Raw genomic sequence first — 21,248 nt, 5'->3', positions numbered from 1 at the left:
GGGAAAAAGCACTTTCTCTACAACTCTATTTTAAAAATAGTATTATGGAACTGAGCCAACCCAAATTTGAGCAATTCCCGGTTCAATTTCCAGCTAGTTCTGAGTTAGCTGATTTTGTTCTAAACAGCACAAGTGTTGAAATTGGCTACAGCTTTAATGACTAGAGCTTAGAAAGATGGATTGGTTATTTCATACTTAGTGCGGATATTGGGTAATTGGGCAATGTGGTTCATTCGTAAATGCCCTCTGAAATAGTCTAGCAAGCCACTCCATTATATTCAACCGCTACGAAACATAAAAAAGGAATAAAACCATACGGATCCCCGGATCAAACCAGGCACCGGAAACTGCAAACCTAGCAATGCCAACCCTGCAAAGTCCTCCTTACTAACTTCTGGGGGCTTGTGCCAAAGTTGGGAGAGCTGTCTCATAGACTCGTTAAGCAACAGCCTGACATAGTCAGACTCTCAAAATCATACCGTACAATGTCCCAGACGCCGCTATCACCATTCTCAAAACCAGAAATGTAATAAAAGAATCTCTACAGTGCAGAGGAGTCTATTCAGTCCATTGCTCAGTGTGGGCAACATTTTTAGATGGAGGGCGGGTCATTGTGAGCACCATTCTTGTGGTAATCATAGATTTGTCCTGGCAGAACTGGACCCTACATTTCGGGTTTAAGAGCAGGACTTGGTTGTGAGGGGTAGATTTGTGGAGTTGAGAGAGTTGGAGGAGGAGTTCCAGTTGGCGCTAGGTAATGGGTTCTGTTATCTGCAGATTAGATCTCTGACATGTATGGGGAACTAATGGAAAGGGAGAGAGAATCGGTGGAGGATGTAAATCAAAGTGGGAAGAGGAGCTGGGGTATTTGAGGCAGGGCTGTGGAGTGAGGCCCTTGACAATATGACCGTGTGTGCGAGGCTAACCTCATTTAAAGTGTGCGCAGGGAAGACATGACAGTAGTGTGGATGAGTTTTTTTTCCCCGGGATTGGAATATAGATGTGGACTGTGCTTAGCCCGGCCAATCATGCCCATATGTTCTGGTGGTTTTCCGAAGTTTGAGAAGTTGTGACAGTCATTTGTGGGGTCTATGTCGGAGGTTCGAGGGGGTGAGGGTGGTTCTGAGCCGTTGGGTGATCATATTCAGGGTGTCGGAGGATTCGGCAGTGCAGGCGGGGCGAGAGGCCGATGTGTTGGCCTTTTACATCCCTGATACCTCAGAGGCTGATCTTGTTAGGGTGGCAGGATCCAGAGCTGCCTCAAGCGGTGGGGTGGTTGTGACTTGGTGGAATTGCTCCATTTGGCAAAGATAAAATTAGCCATGAGGGGATCAGAGGCGGGGTTCTTTTCAAGGTGGAGGCTTTTCTTGGCCTCTAAGGAAGAGTAAACGTTGAAAGTTTGGGTTGTTTTCACTGTATTGTGGGTACTTTTTTGTATCTTTTGGTTCAAGTACTGTTTTTCTGTAAGAAAAAAACTGGAAATGCTTTGAATACAAATATTTTTAAAGAATCAGGACAACATAGTGGGCTAATTTAGTTGCATTTGATTATTGTTGTTTTAAAACATGTGCTGTATTTCTCTGCTTGTGTGTGGATGTTTGTGTGCTTCAAACTTTAATGTTTTTATATTTATAAGAAACGGGTAGATATAGCACTTGGGGTGAAGGGGATCAAATGATATTGGGGGGATATGATTAGGCAATTGAGTTGGATGATCAGCCATGATAATGAATGATGGAGCAGGCTTGAAGGGCTGAATGGCGGCCACCTGCTCCTATTTGCTATGTTCACCCCTGTAGGATTTGGCTGAATATCTTAAAATAACTGCTTCAACTGGGTTGCTTCAGCCTTTTCCTTGTCTTCTAACAAGACTGTTCTGCTTTTAAAATATTATTCTTGTTTTTAACCTCTCCTACTGAGAACAAAATCTGCCTTTACGTATCTAAAGTGACATGGGTTGCCAGATCAGACATCATTTCCAAAAAAGCCTTTCTCCAAAACTCTTCTCTCTCTAACTGTTTACTCCAAAATTGCACCTCCACATCTTCTCAAAATGTCTCCCTCCCTTTCTTGGCTCCACCCAGCAATGACCTCATCTCCACAAGCTAAGAAAAACCTTGGGCGGTATTCTCCCCTACCCGGCGGGGTGGGGGGTCCCGCCACTCCGGCGTTGGGCCTTCCCAAAGGTGAGGAATTCTCCCCACCTATAGGGGCTAGGCCTGCGGCGGAGGGGTTGGCGCCCCGCCGACCGGCGCGAATGGCTGGCCGAAAGGCCTTTGGCCGGCGTGAGGCCGCGCATGCGCGCTGCTGACATCATCCTGGCGCAAGTGCGGTGGGGGGGTCTCCTCCGCCATGGTGGAGGCCGTGGCGGCGGCGGAAGAAAAGAGTGCCCCCACGGCACAGGCCTGCCGTGGGGGCACCCCCCGGGGTCTGATCGCCCCCCCCCCCCCCCCCCCCCCCCCCCCCCCGCTCGTGCCGCCTGTTCCCGCAGCCACCAGAGGTGGTTTCAACCACGTTGGCGGGAGAGGCCTGACAGCGGCGGGACTTCGGCCCATCGCAGGCCGGAGAATCACCGCAGGGGGCCCGCCGACTGGCGTGCGTGATTCCCGGGTGGCGGAGAACTCCGGGCGGGGGGTGGGATTTACGAAGGCCCCGGGTGATTCCCCGACTCTGCGGGGGGGTCGGAGAATTCCGCCCCTTATCTCTGCAAAAAAAAAAAAAAAATTGTGACTGTAATGGAGGAACACAATGAAATCACTGGCAATAATAGCAAAATGGTGAAATATTACTTTGCTTCAGTATTTGTGTGTGAGGTAGGATAGGCAGCCAAACATCATAAAATGAGTAGAAATCGTATAACTATAAAGTAGAGAATTATTAAACTAATCAACTCGAGATAAAACCATGGCCTGAATAGAGTGCACCATACATTTTTAAAAGGTGTTGAGGATTGAACTTTACATTTTTAAAAATTAATTTGTTAGAACAAGGTGCAACACCAGAGGGCTGGTTAAGAGAGAGAGAGAGGACTGGACTTCCGGTGGCGGCGATGTTCGAGTGAGCCGCACATTCGGCGGGCTCTCACTCCGGCGGGGCTTAGCAGCTGATTCCCCGCGATAGCGGGACCACAGGGGCGGCAAAAAGGCTGCCGTGAAAGAAGAGGAGAGCGGGCTGCAGCGGATGTAATCGTGGGAGGCCAGCAGGTAGAGGAAGAAAGAGAGAGAGAGAGAGAGACGGAGGCAAGGAGGAAACTGAACTGAAGGGTAAGATGGCGGACCCACGGACCTTCCTTCCTCCAGGACAAGGAAAAAAAGTTTGGGAGTTGCTGAGGAGGGACAGCTTGGACCCACTTCAGATGCCCAGGAGGTAAAATTTAAGGAGCTGGGCGAGGGAAGGCGGCAGCGAAGGTGCTGAGGAGCGGGCTGCGGCACATGGAACAGCGGGATTCCAGAGGGCAGAAGAAGAAGGAGAAAAAGGGACAGAGACAAGGACCTGAAGAAAATTACCTGGGACCTAAGATGGCGGACACACGGACCCCGGACTCAGCAATCCAGCAGGCGCTGGATAACATGCTCCAGGTAATGAAGTCCAGTTTTGAAGCGCTGAAGCGGGACAGCTTGGACCCAATCCAGAAAGCGGTGGATCAGCTGAACCAGAGGCTGGACGCCCAGGATGTTAAAGGTAAGGAGCTGGGAGAGGCGGTGGAGGAGCAGGCAGATGCGCAAACGGTTGCAGCGCTAGAAGTTGACGGCCTGAAAGAGCGGCAGAGAAGACTGCTGGACAGAGTGGAGGAGCTGGAGAATAGAGTCCGCAGGAACAATCTGAGGATGGTCGGCCTCCCGGAGGGGGCTGAGGGAGCTAATGCTGCAGCGTTTGTGGCAGACCTGCTGAAGCAGCTGATGGGGCCAAAGCCTTTCCGCGACCGCTGGAGTTGGAGGGGGCACACAGTGCAGGCAAGGCAGGGGCGGTCGGGCGGACCCCCCGCCCGATGGTGATTAGGTTCCACAGGTTCGTGGACAAGGAGCGGGTGCTGCAGTGGGCAAAGAGCGCCAGGAGCAGCACGTGGAACAACAGTGTTCTCCGCATTTATCAGGACCTAAGCAGAGGTGGCTCGGCGGCGAGCACCTTTAAGAATGTCAAGAAGGTGCTGTTCAAGAAGCACGTGAAATTAGGTCTGCTGTTCCCAGCTTGGCTATGGGTCACGCACCAGGGTCAACACCACTACTTCTCCGAGCCCGAAGAAGCAATGGATTTTGTGAGGGACCTGGGGCTGGACCCGAAAGGAGGCCCCAAGGACGCGAGCTAGGGCCCGAGGATTTTTGTGGGAAGGAACGCCGAATGTGCCTGGACTGCTGCTCAACGGTTTGCTGGGCCAAGGGGGCCAAGCGGAACATTTGAGACTCTTTCCTTTGTTCATGGACATTTATGTGCTTTTTCTCTTTTTTTCTGTGTTTTTCCTGTTTGGGCTGGTTTGTGCTTTTTGTGCAGCTCGCGGAAGACACTGGAGCCGGCTTGCCCCAGTGGGTGGGGAGGAGGACGGGGAAACAATGGGAATGAGACAGGAAGGCGCCGGAGTGTTGAGTCACCGGGCTAGCAGATTGGCTAGTCAAGGGAGTCAGATGGGGGGGGAAGTTACAGCCAGTAGATGGCAGGGGTGGGGGTATCGGGGGATGGGGTTAGGGGAGGGGGGGGTTGTTCTGCTGACGGGAGAGGGACTTGAAATAGGCACTGGAAAGGAGGTCGAGGGTGGAGGCAGCCAAAGGGCGGGCCAGGAATGGCGCGACGTATGGGCCAGGGGCCGGCCCGAGAAAGGCTATGGCTGACCGGCGGGGTGGGTGGGATGTGCCCCCCCCCCCCGACCAGGCTGATCACCTGGAACGTCAAGGGAATGAATGGGCCGGTTAAGAGGGCGCGGGTGTTCGCACACTTGCGGGCCCTGAGGGCGGACGTAATTATGTTGCAGGAGACGCATCTCAAAGTGTCGGACCAGACCAGGCTAAGGAAGGGCTGGATTAGGCAGGTCTTCCACTAGGACTTGGACTCTAAAGTCCAGAGGGGTGGCAATCATGATCAACAAGCGCGTGCAATTTGAGGCAGAGGGCATATCCGCAGACGGGGGGGGCAGATACCTGATGGTACGGGGCACACTGGAGGGGAGAAGAGTGGTGCTGGTGAATATATATGCCCCGAACTGGGATGACGTGGACTTCATTAAAAGAGTGCTGGGGAAGATCCCGGACTTGGATTCTCGCAGGCTAATAATGGGAGGGGACTTTAACATGGTCCTTGACCCGACTTTGGATCGGTCGTGTCTCAGAACGGGTAGACTCTCATAATGGCAAGGGAGCTGAAAGGGTTTATGGAGCAAATGGGGGCAGTGGACCCCAGGAGAGACAGACAGCCAACAGGAAGGGGCTACTCATTTTACTCGCACGTCCACAAAGTATATTCCAGGATAGATTTCTTTGTACTAAGCAGGGACTGTATGGGGGAGGTAAAGAACACGGAATACTCAGCAATTACCATTTCAGACCATGCCCCACATTGGGTGGACCTGCAGTTCGGAGGAGCGAGCTATCAACGCCCGCAATGGAGGCTAGATGTGGGACTGCTGTCAGAGGAGGGGATCTGCGAGAGGCATCGGAAATGCATAAAAAATTACCTGCAGGTGAATGACACGGGGGAGGTCTCAGCAGCGATCTTGTGGGAGGCGCTAAAGGCAGTAGTGCGGGGGGAGCTGATTTCAATTGGGGCCCACAGAGCCAAGGCAGACCGGGCAGAGATGGATAGATTGGTCAGGGAAATGGGTAGGATAGATGAAGAGCACGCGGAGTCCCCGGGGGAGGTTTTACTCAGGGAGAGGCAGAGACTACAGGCGGAACTGGGGGCACTATCCACGAGCAGGGCCGTGGAACAGCTTAGGAAGGCGAGGGGAGTGGTGTACGAGCATGGGAAAAAGGCGAGCAGACTGTTAGCGCAGCAACTCGGGGAAATAGGTAGAGTGAGGGACGCGGGGGGGGGGGCGCAAAGTGGAGGACCCGGCAGAATTGAATAGGGTATTCCGGGACTTCTATCGTAAGCTGTATACTTCAGAGCCGCCGGAAGAACCGGAGGGGATGAAAAGGTTTCTGGACGGGTTGACATTCCCAACAGTTGGTGGGGGGGCGAGTGGAAGAGCTGGGGGCCCCGATTAGAGTAGAGGAGGTATTGGGGGCCTTAAGGCTATGCAGTCGGGGAAGTCCCTGGGGCCGGATGGATACCCAGTAGAGTTTTATAGGAAGTTCTCTGAGCTGGTGGGCCCGGTCTTGGCGAGGGTTTTCAATGAGGCAAGGGACAGAGGGACCCTGCCGCCGACAATGTCACAAGCCACCATATCTCTGATATTGAAGCGGGGTAAAGACCCGGAGGCGTACGGGTCCTACAGGCCAATCTCCCTGATTAATGTAGACGCCAAGCTCCTGGCAAAGGTACTGGCGGGTAGAATGGAGGACTGTGTACCGGAGGTGATTGGGGAGGATCAAACGGGGTTCGTGAAAGGTAGGCAGCTGGCGGCCAATCTGAGGAGATTGCTCAATGTGATAATGATGCCCCCGGCGGGTAGAGAGGTGGAGGTAGTGGTGGCAATGGACGCCGAGAAGGCCTTTGACCGGGTGGAGTGGGACTATCTATGGGAGGTGCTCGGACGGTTTGGGTTCGGGGAGGGATTGATGGATTGGATCAAATTATTATATCAGGGCCAGCGTCAGGACCAACAGAGAAGTGTAGTACTTTAGGTTGTACCGCGGGACCAGACAGGGCTGCCCGCTCTCCCCGCTGCTGTTTGCCCTGGCCATAGAGCCGCTGGCGATTGCGCTGAGAGCCCCAGAGGGTTGGAAGGGGATGGTGAGGGGTGGGGTTGAACACAGGGTTTCTCTTTATGCAGACGACCTGCTCCTGTACGTGTCGGACCCAGTGGCCGGGATGGGAACTATACTGGGAATGCTGAGGAAGTTCGGCCAGTTCTCAGGATACAAATTAAATACGGTCAAGAGTGAAATGTTTGTGGTCCAGGCAAGGGGCCAGGAGAACAGATTGAGAGGGCTACCGTTTAGGCTGGTTGAGGAAAATTTCCGGTATTTGGGAATCCAGGTGGCATGAGACTGGGGCAGGCTGGATAAGTTAAATTTGGCCAGAGTGGTGGAGCAAATGAAGGGAGAGTTACGGAGATGGGATGCACTCCCGCTGTCGCTGGCAGGGAGGGTGCAGACTGTAAAGATGACAATCCTCCCTCGATTTTTGTTTATTTTTCAGTGCCTCCCGATCTTTATCCCACAGTCCTTCTTCAAAAGAGTTAACGGGCTGATCATGAGCTTTGTCTGGGCAGGAAAATCCCCGCGGGTGAAGAAGGCGATGTTGGAGAGGAACCGCAGCGAGGGAGGGCTGGCTTTGCCGAGTCTGGTCAATTATTACTGGGCGGCCAACATCGCTATGATAAGGAAGTGGATGGTGGGTACGGGGTCTATTTGGGAGCTGGTGGAGGCGGCTTCATGCAGGGGCTCCAGCTTGGAAGCCCTGGTCACGGCTCCTCTACCGCTGCCGCCGGCCAAGTACACCACCAGCCCGGTAGTGGTGGCAACGCTGCGGATATGGGGCCAGTGGAGGAGGCATGTGGGGGAGATGGGGGCGTCTGTCTGGGCGCCAATCTGCGACAACCATCGGTTTGCCCCCGGCAGTATGGATGGGGGTTCGAGTATGGCGGCGAGCAGGGGCGGGAAGGGTGGGTGATATGTTCCTGGAAGGGAGCTTCGCGAGTTTGAGGAGCTTGGAGGAGAAATTTAGGTTGGTATGGGGAAATGATTTTGGATACCTACAGTTGCGGGACTTTGTTCGTAGACAGGTCCCATCTTTCCCGCGCCTCCCGCCAATGGCGATCTTCGACAGAATAGTCTCTAGGAGGGAAGAAGGGGAGGGCAGAGTCTCGGGTATATATAAGGTGCTCATGAGGGAGGAAGGGTCCCAGACAGAGGAACTGAAACTTAAATGGGAGGAGGAGCTAGGCGGGGAAATGGAGGATGGGCTGTGGGAAGAGGCCCTGAGTAGGGTAAACTCGACCGCGACATGTGCTAGGCTCGGGCTGATCCAATTTAAGGTCGTTCACCGGGCCCATATGACGGTGGCTCGGATGAGCACATTTTTCGGGATAGAGGACAAATGTGCTAGGTGCGCGGGAGGAACAGCGAACCATGTTCACATGTTTTGGGCATGCCCTAAGCTGAGGGGGTACTGGGGGGGATTTGCGGGGGTCATGTCCCAGGTGCTAAAAACAAGGGTTGTGATGAGTCCAGGGGTGGCAATTTTTGGGGTTTCGGAAGACCCGGGCGTCCAGGGGGAGAAAGAGGCCGATGTGTTGGCCTTTCCTTCCCTGATAGCCCGGCGACGAATATTATTGGCGTGGAGGGACTCAAAGCCCCCGAAGACTGAGTGGTGGCTTGCGGACATGTCGAGTTTCCTGGGGATGGAAAAAATTAAGTTCGCCTTGAGAGGATCTGTGCAGGGGTTCACCCGGAGGTGGCAACCATTTATTGACTTCTTTGCGGGAGAGTGAGCGTCAGCAGGGGGGGGAGGGAGGGTAGGTAGAGTAGAGTAGGAGGGAAAATATGGCGGGTAGTACCGGTGGGAGGGGAGCGGGCTTGTGCAATATGTTACGATGGAAGTATTGAAAGTACGTGGATGTTTGCACATTTTTGTCTTTTTTGCTTTCTTTCTGATGATGTCTGTAACTGTTTATAAAGCCAAAAACTACCTCAATAAAATTGTTTATTTAAAAAAAAAAGAGAGTGGACTAACATAGTCATGATCTGGAAGTGGGTGGTGGGAGAGGGGTCGGCGTGGGTGCGGATGGAGGTGGCTTCTTGTAAGGGCACCAGTTTGGGGGTGTTGGTAACTGCGCCTCTGCCGCTCCCACAGGCGCGGTACTCCACCAGCCCCGTGGTGGTGGTGCCCCTGAGAGTTTGGGGCCAGTGGAGATGGCAGGTGGGAGCATCGGCCTAGGCCCCAATTTGTGATAACTACCGGTTTGCCCTGGGGTGTATGGATGGGGGGTTCCGGGTCTGGCGGAGAGCGGGGATTGAGAGGATGGGGGATGGAGGGGAGCTTTCCGAGTATGAGGGCGCTGGAGGAAAAGTTTGGGCTGGCGAGGGGAAACAAATTCAGATATTTGCAGGTGCGGGACTTCCTTCGTAAACAAGTGGCCCAGGATAGGGTAATTTCCAGAGGATGGGGAGGGGAGGGTCTCGGACATCTAGAAGGAGTTTATGGGGGTTGGAGGAGATGCAAACCGAGGAGCTAAAGCATAAGTGGGTGGTGAGATAGAGGATGGTTTATGCGCAGACCCGTTGAGTAGTCAACACGTCTGCAACATGTGCCAGGCTCAGCCTGATACAATTTAAGGTTGTGCACCGGGCTCACACGACAGTGGCCCGGATGAGCAGATTCTTTGGGGTGGAGAACAGGTGTGCAAAATGTGCGGGAGGCCCGACGAACCATGTCCACGTGTTTTGGACATGTCCAAAGATTAGGGGATTTTGGCAGGTGTTTGTGGACATCATGTCCGAGGTTTTAAAAACAAGAGTGGCGCTGGGTCGAGAGGTGGCAATTTTCGAGGTGTCGGAGGATCCGGGAATCCAGAAGGAGAAAGAGGCATACGTTCTGGCCTTTGCTTCACTGGTAGCCTGGAGACGGATACTTTTGCCATGGAGGGATCCAAAGCCCCCGAAGTCGGATACCTGGCTAGCTTTCTCTGTATGGAGAAAATTAAGTATGCCTTGAATTCACCCCGAGGTGGCAACCGTTCGTCGATTTCCTTGCTGAAAATTAATCGTCAGCAGGGGCGGGGCGGGGGGGGGGGGGGGGGGTAGTTTAGGTTAAGAGTAGGGGGGGGGGGGATAATTTTTAAGGTGGGACCTGTACGAAAGGTTAAGGATTTTTGCACTATGTTGATGGTTTCATGTGTCTTGTCTATTTTGTTATTTCTATGCCAAAAATACCTCAATAAAATCATTATTTAAAAAAAAAGAGAACACGTGCTGGAAACTGTTAGCTTAATTCAGAAAGTAATGGAATTCCAACTAAAGGAGAAAATAGAGAACATCTCTCGACCAGAAATGTAAGAAAAAAAATTTCTACAGTGCAGAGAAGGCCATTCAGTCCATCGGGTATGTACCAACTCTCTGAAAGCATACCCTACCTAGGCTCACACCCCCACCCTATTCCCATAACTCCACAGAATGCAGATTTTGTATCTATACCAGGCGAATAGGAGTGGTCCACACCATTCACACATCCTCTGGTCACATCTTTGTTTTTCATTTCTGCCATGGCCATTATTGCTTAATTATTTAATCATCTCTGGTTGTCCACCAAAATGCTGATTTTAAAAATGTATCTGCTCTTTTTTTCCTGGATCTGCACCCGTTAAAGGTTGGTCATCTGCATATCTTTCAATTCTTCCAAAGAGCACTAACCTGAAAAGGTAACCCCATGATTTTCTAGTCACAGATGCTTGAATGTTTCTGGCATCTGCAGTTAGTTTATCTTATATTAATTTTAGCTCCATCCTGATGCAAGGGTATTGAGAGTTTTCCCTTATTGAAAGGATTATCCAATACATTAAACACTTGTTACATGTTGGGTAATTGCGTTTCTGGATACTAAATAAGTACATAGCATTTATTCGACATGTAATCTCAGCATTCACATTTACACAAATATGCATGTGAACTTTAACCTCTTAGTGCATTTGTTGGTGAAAATGATTTAACAAAAATGCAGTGACTTTTGATCATGGAATGTTCTGCTTTTTTAATTTTGGAATGGTGATTGAGTGAAGTACATTTACCTATAAGTCAGGTGTTTTCTACTAAAATTGGTACATATGACTAAAATGTTGCTGCTGTGGACACAACTGTAGCTTGTCAGCAATACTTCCTTAAATTTCTGAATTCTAACTTTATTAGAGCCTGTGTGCTGATCTTTTGTTTATATCTGGCAGTGCTATGTAAGCTAAAAATCCCAACAGCATTCAAAAGCATAAAAGGTGAAGCCAAACAAAAAAACATCTAGAATGTTGGCGCTCCTGTAACTTTGGTAGCAATGTACTATCGTTTGAAATTTAAATTTTTAAAGAATACCCATTGTTCTTAAATGCAATTTTTTATACATTTTTCAAGTGTTGACCTAGAAGCTGCATTGTGCAATTAGAATAAACTTAATTTTTTTCAGTGAATTCATTTGTAATTGCTAATATAAAACTATTGTTTGCATTAGCATTTCTTTATGCAGTGTTTGGAATTTAATGCTGTAAATTGATTCATTTATCTGGGGCACTTATTTTGAATTATTTAAGGTGGTTGGCAAATATAATCTCATCTTAATCTCCTGAGTCACAAAATTCTGGGTCGTGTGCTGGAGGTGTGTCGTCTTTTGGGTGAGACATTTAAGCTGAAACTCTGTTTTTGCTCTTAGGTGGATGTCAAAAATCAGATGGCATTGTTTCAAACACAAGCGGGGGAGTTATCCCTGGTGCTCTGGCTAATATTTGTCCCACAATCAACATAATTAAAATGAAAGCATTTTCTAATCATTATCACATTGCTGTTCGTAGGAACTTGCTTTGTGCAAACTGTTTTCCTACATTCCAACCATGAATAAATTCAAAAAGTATTTTATTGGCTGTAACTCATTTTTTGGGATGTCTGGAGATCATGTAAAGTACTTTATAAATGCAAATCTTTTTAGCACGTTGTCCAGACAGTTATCAACTGCACTATTTGAAGGAATTACATCAATATAATCAGTCGTGGACCAGAAGTGGTCTAAAAAGGAGAGATTGTTGGGCAAAGAAGGGAATGGAGTCTGCAGCACAGGAAAACATGGCGGAGGCTCAGGCACTGGGATTGTCGGCCCAGTGATCAAAGGAGCAGCGGGTGGAATTCCTTCAGGAGAGCTTTGCTAAGCAAAGACAAGAATACCTGGACCCGATTTTAAGACGGGGATTGACTGGATGGAGCAAAGATTGGAAGCCCAGGGCCAGGCAATTCAGAAGGTGGAAGAGGCGGTGGCTGACCACGAGGGCCAGCTAACCGCGATGGCGGCGGAGATGGGGCTGATGAGGGACCACCAGAAAAGGGTGCAAGCGAAAGTGGAGGATCTGGAGAACAGGTCGAGCAGGCAGAACCTGAGGTTCAGCACCCGCAATGGAGATTGGATGTAGGACTGTTAGTCGATGAGGGGGTATGCGGGCGGGTGAGGGAGGCCATCCAGAATTATTATTTGGGGAAAAATTGACACTGGGATGTTTTGGCAGCAACGGTGTGGGAGGCGCTGAAGACAGTGGTTAGGGGGGAGCTAATTTCGATACGGGCTCATAGGAAAAAGGTGGAGTGGGCAGAAATGGATAGGCTGGTTAGGGAGATACTCCAGGTGGACAGAAGGTATTCAGAAGCCCTGGCGGCGAGGTTGTTGGAGTGGCAGAAGCTGCAGATGGAGTTTGGTCTGATAGCCACAGGGAAGGCGGTGGGGCAGTTGAGGAAGGCGAGAGGGGCGATATACGAGTATGGTGAGAAGGCTAGTAGGATGCTTGTACATCAGCTCCGGAAAAGGGAGGCGACCAGGGAGATAGGAAAGTGACGGACAGAGGGGGGGAAACGCAGTATTGGACCCAGTGGGGGTGAACGGGGTGTTCAAGGAGTTTTACAGTCATCTGTATGAGTCGGAGCCTCCAGTTGGGGTGGAGGTGAGGAGGCAGTTTTTGGAAGGGTTGAGATTTCTGTAGGTGGAGGAAGGGTTGGTCCTCCAAGGGGGCGGGGCGATGGAGGTGGTGATTGCTATGGACGCAGAGAAGGCCTTTGACTGGGGTGGAATGGAATTATTTGTGGGAGGTCCTGGGACGATTTGGGTTTGGGCAGCGCTTTATTGACTAGGTTTGGTTGCTGTACCAGGCATCATTGGCGAGTGTGCGGACGAACCGACTGAGTTCGGACTACTTTTGACTGCACCGGGGGACGAGGTAGGATGTTCCCTTCTCCACTGTTGTTTGCCTTGGCTATAGAGCCATTGGTTATGGCACTGAGAGCATCAAAGGACTGGAAGGGGTTAGTCCGGTGGAGTGGTGGAACACAGGGTCTCGTTATATGCAGACAACCTACTCCCAATTTCTGACCCGGTAGGGGGGATGAGGAAAATTATGTGGCTCTTCGGAATTTGGCTGGTTCTCATGGTACAAATGGAATATGGGTAAGAGCGAGGTTTTTGTGATCCAGGCGAGGGGCAGGAGAGGAGACTGGGGGAGTTGCCGTTTAAAGTGGTGGGAGGGATTTTCGCTACTTGTGTATTGGGGTGGCATGGGGATGTTCCATAAGTTACATTTGATCCGGTTGGTTGAACAAATGAAGGAGGGCTTTTGGAGGTGAGACATGCTCCCATTGTCACTGGCGGGGAGGGTACAGAGACGGTTCTCCCAAGATTTTTGTTTGTCTTCCAGTGCCTCCCTATTTTTGCACCAATGGTCTTTTTTAAGCGGGTGAATAGGGTGATATCTGGGTTTGTGTGGGTGGATAAAACCCCGCAAGTAAAGGAAGTGCTGTTGGAGCGACGGGGTTGGGGGGGGTGGCTGGCACTGCCAAACTTTAGGAACTACTGGGCAGCAAATAGAGCCATGATTAGGAAATTGGTGGTGGGGAGGGGTCTGTGTGGGAGCCGGTGGAGGCGGCCTCATGTAAGGGCACAAGTTTAGGGGCATTGGTAACTGCTCCTCTGCCGTTCTAGCAGCCCGCTACTCCACAAACCCAGTGGTAGTGGCGGAAGCATATGGGTGTGGAGGGAGCATCGGTGTGGGCTCCAATTTGTGGTAATCACTGGTTTGTCCCAGGGAGGATGGATGGGGGGGTTTCGGTGGTGGCAGAGAGCAGGGATTGAGAGGCTGGGAGATCTGTTTATTGATGGGAGCTTTCCCTGTTTGGAGGATCTGGAAGTGGAGTTTGAATTGCTGGGAGGAAATGGGTTTTGGTATCTGCAGGTAAGGGATTTTGTGCAAAGGCAGATTTGAACATTTCTGTTTCTACTGCCGCAGGGGATTCCGGACAAGGTAATTTCTCGAACGGGTGGGGGAGGGGATCGGAAATCTATAAAGAATGTATGGAGTGGGAGGAAACCCAGATAGGTGAGCTGAAGCATAAGTGGGAAGATGAGTTGGGAAAGGAGTTGGAGGCGTGTCTGTGGGAGGATGCCCTGAGCAGAGTCAACGCAACCTCATCATGTGCCAGGCTCAGCCTGATGCAATTCAAGGTGGTTCACCGGGCACACGTGACAGTGGCCTGGATGAGCAGGCTTTTGGGGTGGAGGGCAGGTGTGTGCAGGAGGGCCTGCAAATCATGTCCACATGTTTTGGGCATGTCTGAAGCTCTGGATTCTGGCAGGGATTTGCGGATGTCATGTCCACGGTACTAAAGTGTCGGAAGACCCGGTGAGTCCAGGGGGAGTGAGAGGCTGACTTTTTAGCCTTTGCCTCCGTGATAGCCTGGAGTAGGATCTTACTCGTGTCGAGGGACCCGAAGCCCCCAAAATCAGGGGGTATGAGTTAGTGACATTGCTGGCTTTCTCAGGCTTAAGAAAATTAAGTTTGCCCTGAGAGGATCAACGTTTGGGTTTGTTTGGAGGTGGCAGCCATTTATTGACTTCGGGGAAAACTAAACTGTTCGCAGATTCAATAATCTGGGGGGGGGGAGGAGTTTGGCTATTTTTGTCTAGCTTAGGTGGGAACAGTGGGAGATGGAGGGGTGTGTTACGCACTGAATTATGTTAACATTTGTATCTTTTGTTATAAAACCATAAATCCCTTAATAAAATGTTAGTTTAAAAAAAAAATTCGATTTAAGTTAGTATTTTTTTTTAAATAGAACTTGTTGCTCAAGGGCATAACTGGTTTTCCACCTCAAACAGTTTGTTTGTTTAAGCCAAAATAAGAAATGGCACCTGTAAGTGTTCCTGCTCAACTGCCCGATCATGTGGTCGCCTGAAATACAGCATGCAGCCCTTCTTCTATGAGAAATAACACGTAGCCCTGCAAAAAAGGCGATGTATTGAGGAAAAAATGAACAGTGGACAGGAACTAAATTTTAGTAGGATATAAGGAGTCTACAGAGGGGGGTTAGATACATTGAACGAGTGAGCAAAACCCATGGTGGCACAGTGGCTAGTACTGCGGCCTCAGCACCAGGGTTCATGTCCGGCCTTAGGTGACTGGAATTTACACATTCTCCTCGTATCTGCGTGGGTTTCCTCCCACAGTCCAAAGATGCGCAGGTTAGGTAGATTGGCCATGCTAAATTTCCCCTTTGTGTCCAGGGATGTGTGGTTAGGTTATCGAGATGGGGAGGAGTGGGCAGGGAGAGGTGTAGCAGTATACCTGGGTAGAGTGCTCTTTCAGAGGGTTGGTGCAGACTCGATGGGCCAAATGGCCTCCTGCACTGCAGGGATTCTATGAAAGCATTGACAGATTGAGTATAATGTGGGAAAATGTTAACTTATTCACTTTGACATGAAGAATGCGTAAACAGTATCTCTAAATCGGGAGAGACTGCAGGCCTCTACAGTGCAAGGGAATCTGAGTGTCCTGGTACATGAATCACAAAGTTAGTATATAGGTGCAGCAAGTGTTTAGTAGGCAAATCGAGCAGTACAGTGGTTAGCACTGCTGCCTCACGGCGCTGAGGACCTGTGTTCAATCCCAGCCCGGGTCACTGTCCGTAGTGGCGTTTGCACATTCTCCCCATGTCGGCCTCTGTGTCACCCCCACAACTCCAAGATCTGAAGGGTAAGTGAATTGGCCACGCTAAATTGCCCATTAATTGGAAAAAAAATTGAATTGGGTACTTTAAATTTAAAAACAAAAAGAAAATGCAGAGGCTCATTCCTGGAATTAAGAGGTTATTTTACAAGGAAAGGTTGGGCATAAAGTCTTTGGAGTTCAGAAGAATGAGAGGTGATTTTGTTGAATAATACAAGATCCTGAACAGATTTGACAGAGTGAATCCTGTAAGAATGTTTCTCCCTGTGGCGGAGCCTAGAATTAGGAAACAATTTAAAAATTAGTGGTCTCAAATTTAAGACTGAGGTAAGGAGAATTTCTTTCTGAGCATTGTTTGTCTGTGCATCTCTTCCCCGGGGAGCAGTGAAGGCAGGGTCATCAAATATGTTGAAAGCTGAGTGGAATCCAGGGGTATGGGGCCAGTGGGACCATAAGATCAAAGGAGCATTAGGCCATTCGGTCCATCAAATCTGCTCCACCATTCAATCATGGCTGATATGTTTCTCACCCCCAATCGCCTGCTTTCTCCCCATAACTCTGATCCCCTTTTTAATCAAGAACCTATCTATCTCTATCTTAGAGACCCTCAATGACTGGCCTCTGCAGCCTTCTGCGGCAATCTAAAGATTTACCACCCTCTAGCGGAAGAATTTCTCCTCCTCTCCGTTTTGTCGGTTTGTCACTTCAGTCTGAGGCTATGCCCTCTGGTTCTAGTCTCTCCTACAGGTGGAAACATCTCTGTCCACTCTAACTAGGCCTCTCGGTATCCTGTAAGTTTCAATGAGATTCCCCCCTCATCCTTCTGAACTCCATCGAATACAGACCCAGAGTCCTCAACTGCTCATATGACGAGCCCTTAATTCCTGGGATTGTTCTTGTGAATGTCCTCTGGACCCCCTCCAAGGCCAGCACATATGTCCTTGGATATGGGGCCCAAAATTCACAATATTCGTAATGGGGTCTGACCAGAGCCATAAACATCCTCAGCAGTGCATCCCTGCTCTTGTATTGGTCCGCTCGAAATGAATGCTAACATTGCATTTGTCTTCCTAACTGCCAACTGAATTTGCATGTTAACCTTAAGAGAATCCTGAAATAAGACTATTAAGTGCTTCAGACGTCCGAAGCCTTTCTGCATTGAGAAAATAGTTGATGTCTCTATTCTTCCTCCCAAAGAGAATAACCTCACTTTTCCACATTGTATTCCATCTGCCACATCTTTGCTCACTCTCCTAGCCTGTCCAAGTTCTTCTGCAGCCTCTCTGCTTCCTGAACCCCAAGTGTCTCTCTACATATCTTTGTATAATTTGCAAACTTAGCAACAATGCCCTCAGTTCCTTCTTCCAGATCGTTAATGTATATTGTGAATAATTGTGGTCCCAACACTGACCCCTGCAGAACACCATCCTGAAAAAGATCCCTTTATCCCTACCTTCTGCCAATCCGCCAATCCTCTAGCCATGCCAGCACCTTGCCCTGACATCGTGTGCACTTATCTTATTTAACAGCCTCCTGTATGGTACCTGTGTAGTTGAGGCCACAATGCGATCAGCCATGATCTTATCGAACGGCGGAGCAGCCTTTAAGGCCATAAGACATAGGAGCAGAATTAGACCACTTGGCCCATCGGGTTTGCTCCGCCATTCAGTCATGTCTGATATTTTCTCATCCCCATTCTCCTGCCTTCTCCCCATAACCCCATGTCCCCTTTTAATCAAGAACCTATCTATCACTGTCTTAAAGACAATCGGTGATTTGGCCTCCACAGCCTTCTGTGGCAAAAGAGTTCCACAGATTCGCCACCCTCTAGCTAAAGAAATTCCTCCTCATCTCTGTTTTAAAGGATCCTCCCTTTAGTCTGAGATGGTGTCCTCTGGTTCTAGTTTTTCCTACAAGTGGAAACATCCTCTCCACCTTCACTCTATCCAGGCATCACAGTATCCTGTAAGTTTCAATAAGATCCACCCTCGCCCTTCTAAACTCCCAACGAGTACAGACCCAGAGTCCTCAACTGTTCCTCATACGGCAAGTTCTTCATTCCAGGGATCATTCTTGTGAGCCTCCTCTAGACCCTTTCCTTAGATACGAGGCCCAAAACTGCTCACAATACTCTAAATGGGGTCTGACCAGAGCCTTCTACAACCTCAGAAGTACATCCCTGGTCTACACCTTATTCTTCTGTAATTGTGTAAAGAGCGCATTGCCTCTGCATGAACATGAATCTAGTTGGAATGCAAGTTGAATGATGGAAGAAATTGTAACCCTGGTTCCTGAATTGAAGGGAATAAGAAATGTTGATGCTAACAAAGGCAATTGATCACAGAAGAATGTAAATAAAAATAATTAGATATTATGGCATCTTAAAATCTTGCAATCTTGATTTAAATTGGGCTTTTTCTTTCAGCTTTTGTTACTTTGCTGAATGGAGAACAAGCGCAGGATGCCATTCAAAAATGTCATAAATCCAGTTTCCAGGGAAGAGAGATATCTGTTCAGCTGCAACCGACTGATACCTTGCTTTGCATTACTCAACTTCCATTGTCCTATACTCAACAGCAGTTTGAAGAACTGGTCCGCCTTTATGGAAACTTGGAGAGGTGTTTCCTCGTTTATAATGAAACTACTGGCCATTCAAAAGGTTATGGTTTTGTGGAGTACATGAAGAAGGACTCTGCTGCTCGAGCTAAATCCGAACTTATGGGCAAACAGCTGGGACCTTGCATACTGTATGTGCAGTGGACAGATGTTGACCATCTCTCAGCTGATTTCCTTCATTCAAAGTGCCTTTGCATAGATAAAATTGCCCACGATTACAAAGATGGAACGGAGCTGACACAGCTCTTCTCTCAAAAGTTTGCACCAGTTTTCTGTCAGGTATGTGGAGCAGTGATGGAAGGTGTTCAGGTCATTTTTGTTCATTGGCATGTTCTGTTTACTGTAATTTAGCAGCTGGAATATTTTTCAAGCTGAATGTGGAACATTTGAAATCATACAAATTGATAACGTTACTATGCAGAATCAAAATGCCTTGGAATTTTTCTCTTGCCATTTTGTTTTATACTGCTTTAGTTTCTCATTTCTCAATTGTTTTAAATTTTGGTGTTCTGCAGAATGGGCCATAGCTTATGTTTTGGAAATGTTTTAGTTGAGTGTTTTGCATTTTATATAAAATTATGAAACATTCAAACAATGACCCTTAACCAAACACAAATCCCAAAAAACATAATCTCCCATCCTGTGAAACAATTAAGAAACTCTCCTACGTACTCATCGTCTCTCTCTCTCTCTCTCTCTCTCTCTCTCTCCCCCATTCCAACAGTTAAGTGATCAATTCTCTGAAATACAATATAAACGGTTGCCATCTCCAGTAGAACCCGCCACCTGTTCTGCTCATGGTGTATTTTACCTTCTCGAGGTGCCAAAACTCCCATCAAATCACCTGGCCATGTTAAAGCAGTATAAACCCCTCCAGCCCAACAGAATCTGTCTCTGTGCCACCAATGAGGCGATAGAACATAGAACATAGAACAGCACAGAACAGGCCCCTCGGCCCTCTATGTTGTGCCGAGCAATTATCACCCTACTCAAACCCACGTATCCACCCTATACCCGTAACCCAACAACCCCCCCCCCTAACCTTACTTTTATTAGGACACTACGGGCAATTTAGCATGGCCAATCCACCTAACCCGCACATCTTTGGACTGTGGGAGGAAACTGGAGCACCCGGAGGAAACCCACGCACACACGGGGAGGACGTGCAGACTCCACACAGACAGTGACCCAGCCGGGAATCGAACCTGGGACCCTGGAGCTGTGAAGCATTTATGCTAACCACCATGCTACCCTGCTGCCCCATCCATTATCCACCTCACCTTCCTCCGGCACCTGTCCGAATCTCCGGTACATCTGAAATCCCAAAAATAGCCACCAAAGGATAGGGCTCTAGCTCCATGTTTAAGATCCCTGAAATGGTGTTGAAAAGGGACCTCTTAAAAACCCAGAAGCTTGGAAGAGGACCAGAACATGTGTGTGTGGTGTACGGGCTCTCTTGAACAGCGCTCACACCAATCCTCCACCTCCTCGAAAAAACAACTATCCTAGCCTTAGTGAGATGTGCTCAAAACACTATCATTAGCTGGAAAAGGCCCAGTCTCGCACACGACGTTGAGTTCCTGCTATGCGGCCCTCTCACTCCATAATTCCTTCCCCGGTATTGGCCCCCAATTCCTCCACCCATTTAGCCTTTTCTCCTTTCACCGAACTCTACTCTTCCCCTACATTTCTTTCATAAATGCCAGGTGTACTTCTCTCCTTAGAGAACATGAGAGAATCCCCTTCAATAAGGATGATGGCTGCACCACTGGGAAATCCGCAAACAAATCTGTTAACAAGGCTCCATACCTGGAGGTACTTAAACATGACGGCCTAAATTTCTCCTTCAGCTCCTCCAGACTGGCAAACCGTCCCTCCAAGAATAAATAACCCACTCTCTCCAGCCCTTTCTCTTTTCGTGAGCCAAATGTGGCATCCAGCCTTGCTGGCCCAAACAGATGGTTAGCACATGGGAGCCAGCCTTGAAGCTGTCCCCAACTTGAAATGCTGGCAGAGTCGCTTCCATATTTTTAGCGAGGACACCACCACTAGGTTCGCTGAGTACCTTACCGGTGCTAATGGAAGTGGTGCCATTACTAAATACTTCCACCTTTCCACCTACGTGACCCCAGCTCCATCTGAATCCAGAGTGTCCCCGGGTCCCTGCACCACCCCAATACCTTGGCGTTGGTTGTGCAATAATAGTTTGGCAGCGCTACACTCCCTGCCTGTCCCTGTGGAGGATTCCCTGCCAAATCCTCAGTTCCTTACCTGTCCAAGTAAAGCCAGAAATAAGCCGCTTGACCCTTCGAAAAAAACAACTTGGGCAGGAACACCAGGAGATACTGAAATAAAAATAAAAATGTCGACACGATGTTCATCTTAACTGATTGAATGTGGTCTGCCAACGATAACTGAAGACTAGCCCACGTCTGTATACTGCCTTAACTCTACTCACAGGCTCCTATAATTCAACCCCCAGAGCAGAACCAATCCCGTGCCATATGGACCGCTAAAGTTGGGTCTAGAAAACTAGACACGCAAACAGAAACGCCCACCCCCCCCTTCCTCCCCACCCTGATGCACCGACCACAAAATATTCGCTCTTCCCCGTGTTCAACTTGTAACCGGAGAAGGCACCGAAGCTCTGCAAAATACCCATGATATTCTCGGTAGACAACCCCGGGTCCTGAACGTACAGCGCTAGTCATCTGTATATATCGATACCATATGTTCCATCCCACCCCTAATGATCCCACTCCACACATTCAACAGCTCAATTGCCAATGCAAACAATAAGTGAGACATC

General features: G+C 49.3%; 1 protein-coding gene across 3 annotated transcripts in view; it reads left to right on the top strand.

Annotated features, from left to right (window-relative positions):
• The window catches only part of raver2 (ribonucleoprotein, PTB-binding 2), a 120,226-nt gene that overhangs the window by 24,118 nt on the left and 74,860 nt on the right, over positions 1 to 21,248 (top strand). For all 3 annotated transcript variants that reach the window (XM_038794478.1, XM_038794479.1, XM_038794477.1), the window contains exon 3: positions 18,249 to 18,718. In XM_038794478.1, the coding sequence (XP_038650406.1) occupies positions 18,249 to 18,718 (470 nt within the window). The remainder of the gene's footprint in view (positions 1 to 18,248; positions 18,719 to 21,248) is intronic.

This window comes from Scyliorhinus canicula, chromosome 4 (genome assembly GCF_902713615.1).
Source record: "Scyliorhinus canicula chromosome 4, sScyCan1.1, whole genome shotgun sequence".
Taxonomy (NCBI): Eukaryota; Metazoa; Chordata; class Chondrichthyes; order Carcharhiniformes; family Scyliorhinidae; genus Scyliorhinus; species Scyliorhinus canicula.
This window is presented reverse-complemented; position numbering and strand designations above follow the sequence as displayed.